The 11,752-nt window shown below is 34.9% G+C and overlaps 2 protein-coding genes across 2 annotated transcripts; one reads left to right on the top strand and one right to left on the bottom strand.

Moving 5' to 3' along the window:
• Positions 1-813: 813 nt before the first annotated feature.
• LOC125200440 (protein FAR1-RELATED SEQUENCE 5-like) lies at positions 814-4,552 on the bottom strand. Its single transcript, XM_048098084.1, has 4 exons — positions 4,507-4,552; positions 2,525-3,323; positions 1,340-2,361; positions 814-1,214 (listed from the first exon to the last, which is right to left on the bottom strand). Exons 1-4 carry the CDS (start codon positions 4,550-4,552, stop codon positions 814-816), a joined length of 2,268 nt encoding a protein of 755 aa, XP_047954041.1.
• A 3,366-nt stretch (positions 4,553-7,918) lies between these two features.
• On the top strand, positions 7,919-10,633 carry LOC125200439 (protein FAR1-RELATED SEQUENCE 5-like). The gene is made up of 3 exons (XM_048098083.1): positions 7,919-8,595; positions 9,211-9,729; positions 10,105-10,633. Exons 1-3 carry the CDS (start codon positions 7,919-7,921, stop codon positions 10,631-10,633), a joined length of 1,725 nt encoding a protein of 574 aa, XP_047954040.1.
• The last annotated feature ends 1,119 nt before the right edge of the window (positions 10,634-11,752 follow it).

Raw genomic sequence — 11,752 nt, 5'->3', positions numbered from 1 at the left:
TTTGTTGACATGATTCTATAGATACTTAAAATAGTAAATAATATAGTTGACACGGCTTTAACGTGTAATTAACATGACATTTATGTATCGTTGACACTATATGCACCATAGTTGATATAATTGATGTAATATAGTAGACATGCTTGTATGTGTAGTTGACACGGCTCTAACGTGTAGTTGACATGAATTTTATGTACCGTTGAAACGATATGCACAAAAGTTGATATAATTGTAAAACTAATATAGTTGACATGGATTGTACGTGTAGTTGACATGGCTTAAAACATAGTTGACATGACTAGTATATGCCGTTGACACGAAGTTCACCATAGTTGACATAATTATATTAGTTGTTGACATGGCTAGTACGTATAGTTAACATGGTTTGTAACATAATTGACATAACTTGTACGTGTAGTTGACACGATATGTAGCGTAGTTGACATGACTGGTATGTGCCGTTGACACGATGTGCATCATAGTTGACATAATTATATTACTTGTTGACATGGCCAGTATATATAGTTGACTTAATTTTTAAGTGGTTGACATGTGCACATTAAAAACATGAAGGAGCATGAAAGCAAGGCATGTCCAACTTGTATTGAAATGTCAACAACTTATAACCAAATGTCAACACTTTGTATAAAGGTGTACAACTCAGAAAACAAATCTTAAAATTAAAAAAACAGAATCATAAATAGATGTCAATAGAGATTAAAATCAGATATAAACAACAAATGAGAAAATGTCAATAATTTGTAGTCTATGTCAACAAATAAAAAAAAACCCTGACTATTAAAAAAAAAACAATCATGTCTCCTTTCTGCCACAACTTCTAGCATTATGATCAGTAACTTTGTGACACTTTCCACAACGCCTATGAGGTTTATTTGCTTTTTCAATTGCTTTCTCTATGCTTGACTTAATCCTGCTTTTCTTGTCACTTGCACCTCCTTTTGTACTAACCACATCTGGAGCATGGGCAGTTATTTCTTCAGGAACAACAATACCATATATGTTCATGATTGAATCATTTTTATCAAGAGAAGACGATCCAGCACAGTCATCTTTAAAGATTTGAGGACCAATACCCGCAAGCAAATTATCCAAAGCAATCAAATGATCTTTATTTCTAAAAGCACGCTGATATAGACCAAAGTAACGACCATGACACCTGTTAGCAATCTGTAGTTTGTCATCTTTGTTAGAACCTGCGCACATATAAAATGTCAACAGCATATATAAGATGTCAACAGTCTATATAAGATATGTCAACAGCTTAAACAACACATGCTAAAACTTAAACTGAAATATCTATAGAAAACAGTTTGCATACCTCTGTCAGACGCACTTTCATCAATTGTGAGACCATGAACTGCCTTTAGTAATTCACTTTTAAGCCAACGGTTACCAACATATTTCTCTGGAATATTGTTGACATCTTTGTTTCTGAGGATGAAAAAAAGGTGGCTGCATAGATAACCACACCTTAAAAATAGTTTACACTCACATTCATATGACTCAGTCTCTATCTCATGTCTAACTGTAAAGATCTTCTTTCTAGCATCAGAAACTTTGAAGACCTCGATGTTCTCCAATGTGGACATGCTAATCATCCGACAACTCTTATCAGCCTCAACAATCAAATCTTGTACCACTCTAAACATCCTATCTGTGTAAACAGATCCCAATTGCTTCTCAAATGCTAAATCAGTGACATATTTTGGAGTGATTACAGAATCATAATAGTCAAGCCTTTCAGTTTGATTCCTTTGAGCATCAATGGCATTGTTATACTGAAGAGTGAAGTCAGCAAAATTGAACAACGGTTTCGAGTACCTCTTAAAAAAACTGTTTTCAGATTCTGAAAAAGATGTTGTTCTCATTAAAGAACCCATAGGAACATCTCTAAAGAAGGCTGGGATCCACATCTGTCTGATCAAAAACATATCCTTAAACCACTTATGATCTTCTACACTATATTTTTCAACAATACTAGTCCATAATATATCAAACTCATCCGGATCTAACAACTCTGACCAAACACAAGACTTAAACTCCTTACTAAACTTTTCTCTATCAGAAATTGATTTAGGTATCTTCTCAAATAACTTGCTCATAATATGCCACATACACAAACGATGCCTTGTACCAGGTAATACCTTCTCAATGGCAAGCCTCATTCCCCAATCTTGGTCAGTGATTATGATTCTTGGAGCAACACCCATGCATTCAACAAATACAGTGAAAAGCCATGAAAATGCATCACAATTCTCACCGGATACGAAACCAGCTCCAAACGCAATAGGACACCCATGATTGTCTTTCCCGGTAAATGGACCAAACACCATACGATACCTATTGAACAAATACATCAACACAAAACATCAATAATGTCAATTATAGGTATATGCTATGTCAACTATTAAATCAGAAATGATGCAAAGTACAAATGTATCATATGTCAACTACCATATCAACTACTATCTATGTCAATTACTAAGTATAATAAATAAACTACCTGTTTGTTGAATATGTTGTATCAAATGCTACAACATCTCCAAACATGTGGTAATGCTTCCGAGACTCAGCATCAGACCAGAATAAGCTCACTAACTTATTATCTTCAGGTGATAATTGATATTTGTAAAAAAAGCCTTCACAAATTCTCTTCTTCTCTTGCATCTGATTTAGGATCATTTGCACATCCACTTCTTTTAATTTCTCTTTAATATCACGTGAACAATTCCTAACATCAGTCAACGTACACCCAACAACATCATAACCACCGAAAAACTCTTTTAATAAGTTAAAAGTAGAGGTAGGACCGATGTTAGCTTTGGTGCAATCTTCAACAAACTTGTGATGAACATCATTCAAACTCCGATTACCTTTCATAAATCTCTTATGATCTTTGTCAACCATAGTATGATTGTGTTCCTCAACAAACTGATGCACAAGGTAATACTTATCACCAAAATCAGAAAAAAACTTAAAACTAATTCTCGCTCCACATCCACACCTTTTGGTGCCACGTCTACGTCTCTTCTTTGAAGATACTTCATCATCATCAGACACATTACCATCCTCAGATACATTAACATCAACATCCAACGAATCTACTGTATGAAATCCTTGTCTATTGCAAACAATATACTGAAAAATAATAACACCACCACTAGACCTATTTCCAAATCTTCGACAATCAAAACAACACTCCTGAGCATACTTTTCATAAAATGAAATTCCTTCCTCAAGAGAAGAAAATTTTTGACCTTCATAAGGCCTCAACTCAGGCTTGCAAATTGGAATAACAGACCCTACAACATAGAATATTTACCAAGGAACATAAATCATGTCAACAGATTTTCAAGTCATGTCAACAGAGAATAAATCAACAACATAACAGCTTTAGTTATCTCTAAAGAGGTGGCTGCACTCTTGTAAAATTCTTAGACAATTGTTATAAGTTATGTAAGCCAAAATATCAGAACAAGCTTCAAATTACCAGGATCAAAATGTCCAGTTTAATTAGAATACACCGATTGAAACACACGATGTCAACAGAATAATTAACAAGTACACATAAATCATGTCAACAGAGCATAAATCACCAACATAACACAACAAAATAATGTTAATGAAACAGAAAGTGAACAAAGAGCATGGCAACAACACAGAATATTTACCAAGGAACATAAATCATGTCAACAGATTTTCAAGTCATGTCAACAGAGCATAAATCAACAACATAACACAACAAAATAATGTTAATGAAACAGAATGTCAACAAAGAGCTCATAACCCATACTTTTCCCTTGAAAGCTCACAACTGATTAAGAAAAAAGGGTTAAACAGTCTACACCTAAAGTATCCATAGATTCCAAACTCAACCATGTTTCTCAACCTTCTAAGTATTTATGGTCTTTTGCTTAGCCAATAACTAACTGATTTTTTTAAGTCAAGTTAAGGACTCTGATTATGGTCATATCATATGGACTTTTACATTCAAGAAAATCCAACCAAACATTGATCCACTAAGACTAACATTTATTTCCTCGGTCAAGAATTATTGAGCTGATTTCTCAAGTAGCTTCACATAAATCAGAAAATTACCCCTATAGTTATATCTAAAGACGTGGCTGCACTCTTGTAAAATTCTTAGACAATTGATATAAGTTATGTAAACCAAAATATCAGAACATGCTTCAAATTACCAGGATCAAAATGTCCAATTTAATTAGAATACACCAATTCAAACACACTATGTCAACAGAATAATTAACAAGTACACATAAATCATGTCAACAGAGCATAAATCACCAACATAACACAACAAAATAATGTTAATGAAACAGAATGTCCACAAAGAGCATAACAACAACACAAAATATTTACCAACTAACATAAATCATGTCAACAGATTTTCAAATCATGTCAACAGAGCATAAATCACCAACATAACACAAAAAATTCATGTTAATGAAAATCAAACCAAACTACCTCCACCATTCGTCGACGTAGACTCGGAATAAGATGAAGAATCCATCAAATAACACTTAGCTGTTGATTATGAACTGAAATCGAACCTGAAGATGAGAAAATAAAAAAAAAAACTAATTAGGAACAAATTTAACTGGGCATCAACAAATAAAGGATAAAAACAGAATAAAAGTGGGTATAATCGACCGAAAAACGTCAAAATCAACAGAGAAATCCGTCGAACAGGTCGTCTATTTTTCGAAAATTGAATCGCAAATCAGGTATCGTTGAAATCGTTGAAACCGTCTGAGTCTAATTTTGCAAATCAATTGAATCATAAATCGTTAAAATAGATTCAATGAGAGATATGATTCAATCCTTAAATCTCACCAGAATCGCCGACGAAAAATAAAATCTGATGAAGAACCCTAAATTAAAACGCGAAAAGACAGTTTTACCCTTTCATATTAAATTAATCTAATAATATTTATTGTGTGGCAAAATCTGGACCACTCATTTAATAAAAATGAGTGGCTGATATTGCATCTCATTTCTCAATTAGCCTAAATAATCTCAATTGATCATGATCCTATATATATATATATCTCCCTCTTTAAGATGTGTTAAGATGACAACCCTCTTTATTGTAACATCATACCACCATTTTAGGCCATTGGATCTGAAAATCGTGTGCTTGTCATGCTGCCACGTGTAAAAACACGGAGGGGTAAAATAGGAAATTTCTAATTTTACGTTACCAGATTGCAGTGTTGTTCATTGAATATTGCAGTCTTACCACAACAATATTGCAGTTTACCACGACTGCAATATCTAATACAGTAGACTGCAATATCTAATACAGTAGACTGCAAACCCGTGTTTTTTCACGAAACTTAATCCTAGGCGTCCATAGATGAGATCTAACGGACTATATTGGTGGTATGGTGTTATCCTATCTATGGTGGCACCGTAGTACACCCCTATATATAACCCTAATATACAGTAGACTGCAAACCCAGAAGTGTTTTTTCACGAAACTTAATCCTAAAGGCGTCTATAGATGAGATCTAACGGATTATATTGGTGGTATGGTGTTATCCTATCTATGGTGGCACCATAGTGCACCCCTAGTGCACTATGGTGCCACCATAGATAAGATAACACCATACCACCAATATAGTCCGTTAGATCTCATCTATGGACGCCTAGGATTAAGTTTCGTGAAAAAACACGGGTTTGCAGTCTACTGTATTAGATATTGCACTACTATATATATATATATATAGGGGTGCACTAGGGTGCCACCATAGATAGGATAACACCATACCACCAATATAGTCCGTTAGATCTCGTTTATGGACGCCTAGGATTAAGTTACGTGAAAAAACACGGGTTTGCAGTCTACTATATTAGATATTGCAGTCTACTATATTAGATATTGCAGTCGTGGTAAACTACAATATTGTTGTGGTAAGACTGCAATATTCAATGAACAACACTGCAATCTGGTAACGTAAAATTAGAAATTTTCTATTTTACCCCTCCGTGTTTTTACACATGGCAGCATGACAAGCACACGATTTTCAGATCCAATGGCCTAAAATGGTGGTATGATGTTACAATAAAGAGGGTTGTCATCTTAATACATCCATATATATATATATATATATATATATATATATATATATATATAGGGGTGCGTTAAAATGACAACACTCTTAAAATGACACTTGTGACACCACGCTAGACTCGCAATATTATAAACGCTAGGCTCGCAATACCCAATACACTAGACTGCAATTTATAGATTGCAGTCCAGCGTATTGGATATTGCAGTCGGGAAAAATTGCAGTCTAATGTATTGGATATTGCAGTCCGCGAAAATTTACCTTTGAGCAATTTTTATGATTGCCACATGGCAGCTTATTATTCGTCCACGTGTACAAATGATTGGCTAGGAATGGTGGTATGGTGTTACTTTAAGAGATGTTGTCATTTTAACACAATCCTATATATATATATATATATATATAGAGAGAGAGAGAGAGAGAGAGAAGTGATCAATGTTTAACTAATATTAAGTGTATAACTAGAGAATTAATTTCAGCCACACATTTAACATTCCAAATTAATCATATGGTTTAAATAAACTTTCAAAATTTTATGAGAAAATACTTGTCTAAGGGCATTTTGGGAATTCAATATTTCAACATGAATTAATGAAATTTATAATCATCCATCGTGAATTTATCGTCAACCAATCTTCCCAAATCATTCTCCAATCTGAACCAAATTTAGCTTAGGATTTCTTCCAAAAATATGAAATTCCCGATCTGAATCAAATTCAAGCGCGATTTCTCAGATCTGAACCAAATTCAGCTTCGTTCTGATTGAATTCAAGCGCGATTTTCTCAAATCTGATTGGATCGATCAGCACGAATTAGTTTGGATCGATCAGGATTGACCAGCGCGAATCAAATCTGTTTGATTCTGATTGAATTCATCACAACTGATCAAATTCGCTCAGGATTGACCAACGCAATTTGATTCATTCTTCCCGTTCATTCCTTCATCGCGACGTCTGGACTCCTTCAAATGGATTCAATTCCGATACATTCATCGGAAGATTATTTCGATTCTGATTCCTCTTCATCGGGAGAGGAAGGAGAAACTGAATCTAAAGGTAATTATCAATTATTATCAATTAAGTGTTGTTGCTCAGCATGATTAGATTGTGTATGATGTGAAAAAACGTTAGAGTGAACTATATGTGACGAACAGTGAAGTAAATATGCTCAATATGAGTTGTAGTGTAGTAAATATGCTTTATATTGAAGTAAATATTGTTTGTATTGATGCATTTAGTGAATTATTTTCATTTTAGTGATGTATATTATGCATTACAGTGAAGTACATCATAATTAAAGCGAAGTATTCCAATGTTAGCGTAAAGTGTTTGTGATTCATGGTTAGATTGAAGTATTCCAGTGTTAGAGTGAAGTATCTGTCATCCATGCTTGTAGTGCTCTATTTTTCCCTTTCAGTGAAGTAAAACATGGTTATAGTGAAGTATTCCAGTGTTAGAGTGAAGTGTCTGTCATCTATGCTTAAAGTGCTCTGTTTTATCGTTTCAGTGAAGTAAAATATGGTTAGAGTGAAGTAGTCCATGGTTAGAGTGAAGTGTCTGTCATCTATGCTTGTAGTGCTCTGTTTTTCTATTTCAGTGAAGTAAAACATGGTTATAGTGAAGTATTCCAGTGTTAGAGTGAAATGTTTGTCATCTATGCTTAAAGTGCTCTATTTTTTCATTTTAGTGAAGTAAAACATGATTACAGTGAAGTATTTTATGCTCACAGTGAAGTATATATTTCTTACAGTGGTTTACGTACCAAAATGTCCCGATGATTTGAAACCAAAAATTGGACAAAGTTTCATGACCCTTGATCGTGCATTGGACTTCTACAACAATTATGCTCGATATGTTGGGTTTGACACCCGTAAGAAGGGATCAAAAAAGGAAAAAGATGTCATTACTTGGATTTATGTGGTGTGTAGCCGAGAAGGTACAAAGCAAAGAAAAAATGAACAACATGAGGTGAAACGCAAGCGTTCTTCTATTAAGTGCTTTTGTAATGCTAAAGTGTCTTGGAAGTTTTTTATGGGTGTTGGTTATGTTATACAAAGTTTTGTTGAAGAACATAATCACGAGATGGTTGAGGAACGCCATAAGCGTTTTATGAAGTTGAACCGCAATTTGGATTTAGTCCATCAGAAATTCATACTTGATTGCGCTAATGCAAATATCGGTCCAACTTTAAGTTTTAGCTTACTCAAGGAAGTACTTGGTGGATTAGATTATGTAGGGTGTACTGTTTTAGAAGTGCGCAACTACAGACGCGACCTTAGAGCATACGTGGAAGGAGCTGATGCACAAATGCTATTAAATGAGATGCGCAGGAAGAAGGAACTTTGTGGAGCATTTACCTATGAATTTGAGGTCAACTCAAAGGATAGACTGACACGTTTGTTTTGGTGTGATCCAACTGCCAAGAGAAATTATCATTTGTATGGTGATATTGTTTCTTTTGATACGACATACTCAACAAATAGGTACGTGCACACTAATTACATTCACATGCCTTATAGTTTATATTCAGTGAAGTATATTGAGCATATAGTGAAATATATTGTTCATATAGTGAACTAGTATATGATTACAACGATGTTTATTTCCGCATGCTTATAGTGTATTGTTTTTCATTTTAGTGAAGTATATTGAGCATTTAGTGAACTACAATAAGCTTACAGTGAAGTATATTGAGCATGGCTTATACTGTACTGTTTTTATTCATTTTAGTGAAGTATATTGAGCATTTAGTGAACTACAATATTTGCTTACAGTGAAGTGTATTGAGCATGCTTGTATTGCTTTGTTTTTCCATTTCAGTGAAGTAAAACTTGCTTAGAGTGAAGTATTCAAGTGTTAGAGTGAAGTCTCTGTCATCTATGCTTATGTGCACTATTTTATCATTTCAGTGAATTAAAACATGCTTAGAATGAAGTATACTAGAGTTAGAGTGAAGTGTCGGTCATCCATGCTTATAGTACTTTGTTTTTCCATTTCAGTGAAGTAAAACTTGCTTACAGTGAAGTATTCCAGTGTTAGAGTGAAGTGTCTGTGATTAAAGTATATTCTTCATGTCTTATAGTGATTTTAACATGTAGGTACTGCATGATATTTGCTCCTTTTACGGGCAAGGATAATCATGGTCGCCCTGTGACATTTGCTGCTGGCCTTTTGTCCAAGGAAAATGCCGACTCCTTTTCATGGTTATTTAAACAATTTGTGAAATGTATGGGTGTGGCTCCGAAGCTAATCGTAACCGACCAAGACTTAGGAATGAAAGTTGCTATTGCAGAGGTTCTTCTTAGTACGAGACACAGGTGGTGCATGTGGCATATAATGAATAAAGTTGCTGACAAATTGCCAAAGAACATGCTTGGTAGTGAAGAACTAAAGAAGGAATTGAATGCATGTGTTTGGTCGGAGTTGATAGAGCCTGATGCATTTGAAGAATCTTGGCATGCTATAATGGAAAGATATGGGCTGGCCAATAATGACTGGTTTTCATCAATGTTTGCATCTAGAAAGTTTTGGGTTCCAGCCTTTTTCCGTGATTTTCCGATGAGCTCGTTGATAAAGACAACATCTTTGTCCGAATCACAGAATAGCTTCTTTAAAAGGTACTCAAAGTGTCGGGCTAACCTTATGCTATTTTATATGAACTATAACCATGCTTTGGAGGCTCAAAGAAGTAATAGCGCAAAGCTTGAATACTATGATTCAACAAAAGTGCCTATATTGCGAACATAATTGGAAATTGAGAAACATGCATCAACGATATATAGTGGTAGTGCTTTTAATGCAATTCAAGAGGAGATAGTTTATGCATGTTTCTCTTTGTCTTGTTCAACTCTAGGAATGTCTACCAATAGAGAGAATGAAGTATATAACATAAATGACAAGGATTCAAACTCATGGACAATGACTTACTCCATTGGCGATGACACCTATTTGTGTGGATGTAAAAAGTTTGAGAGACTTGGTCTATTGTGCAGCCATATATTTTGTGTGTTGAAATATAAGTTTGTTAAGTTGATACCCGAGAATTTGCGTGGATGGAGATGGTTGAAGTCACAGTTTGTGAAGCCAATACATGGAGGTTTTTGTGATGATGAAGAAATACTCTCTGTTGTGGACGAGAAGAAGATTGCATTTAAAAACTTGTATGCATTATTCTTTGAAATAGCACAAAGTATTGAAGGGAACATTGACCAAATCAATGCATTTACTGCAATTATTGAAGAAGGTAAGAAGCAGCTTTTCGGAAGTGTTGTTCTGTCTTCGACAGAGAAGAGAGCATTGATTGAGAATTTCTATGGCTCACAAGTTCCAAACATTATTGAAGTTCATCCTCCTAATGTTGTCAGTACAAAGGGAAGTGGAAGTAGGAGGAAATCGAAGAAGGAGTCGGCAATGAAGTTAGCAATGAAACCAGGCCGAAAGTGTGGAAATTGTCATGTGATTGGACACCATGATTCGAGGAACTGCAAAAAGGTGAATGAGAAGACAAAACAGAGGCAGTGAGGATTTGGAAAGAAACAGTTCACTTTGTAGCCTTTTTAGAGCACTAATGACTCATTTTTATTACACTTTTGAGTGATTTTTATCTCAATGCAAACTTGGTTTTTATGTTAAGCTCAATTGCGAATAAATTCACTTTTATATGTGTTCGTTTTACTGCTTACAAGTCTTTAGTTCGCTTATTACATGTTTTGGTTCATTTATAGTGAAGTAATATTGATTATCGTGTACTGTTTTCCATATCAGTGAAGTATATTTAGAGTACAGTGATGGATAAACAGACACTTCACTCTAACACTGTAATACTTCACTCTAACCATGTTTTACTTCACTGAAAGGGAAAAACAAAGCACTACAAGCATAGATGGTAGACACTTCACTCTAACAATGGAATACTTCACTCTAACCATGTTTTACTTCAATGAAATGGAAAAACAAAGCACTACAAGCATAGATGATAGACACTTCACTTTGTCTAACACTGGAATACTTCACTCTAACCATGTTTTACTTCACCGAAATGGAAAAACAAAGCACTACAAGCATAGATGACAGACACTTCACTCTAACACTGGTAATACTTCACTCTAACCATGTTTTACTTCACTGAAATGGAAAAACAAAGCACTACAAGCATAGATGACAGACACTTCACTCTAACACTGGAATACTTCACTCTAACCACATACTACTAAGTTCAAAAGTCAGAAACCACAATAGTAGTCCATGGTTTGTGTGGGAAGTGCAGGTTTTGGGAAGAAGCCTTCAGCAACCCAAAGTTTGATGAGTTTAGAGACACATATCTCACAATCTTCTGAGAATGCACCCAGGTAAAGGAAACGGCCTTGAAGTCTAGCGGGCAAGTAAATGTAGCTGAGAGCCAAGATCTCCATGTAGGAACCCTCCCCTATTGCAGCAGCATCAGCAGTATTTTCTTCAATCCTTTTCTAGAAATCAATCTTTTCTGTCTCCTAATGAGAAGACCACCAACCAAAACCAGTGACAGAGGAAGACCTTTCCATTTCTCGGCGATCGATCTTCCAACTTCCTTCAAATAAGGAGGGCAGAGCAATGTAACATCATCATTATCATTTTTCAGCATATCACCGAAGGTAAGATAAC

The sequence above is a fragment of the Salvia hispanica genome, unplaced genomic scaffold (genome assembly GCF_023119035.1).
Source record: "Salvia hispanica cultivar TCC Black 2014 unplaced genomic scaffold, UniMelb_Shisp_WGS_1.0 HiC_scaffold_97, whole genome shotgun sequence".
Classification (NCBI taxonomy): domain Eukaryota; kingdom Viridiplantae; phylum Streptophyta; class Magnoliopsida; order Lamiales; family Lamiaceae; genus Salvia; species Salvia hispanica.
This window is presented reverse-complemented; position numbering and strand designations above follow the sequence as displayed.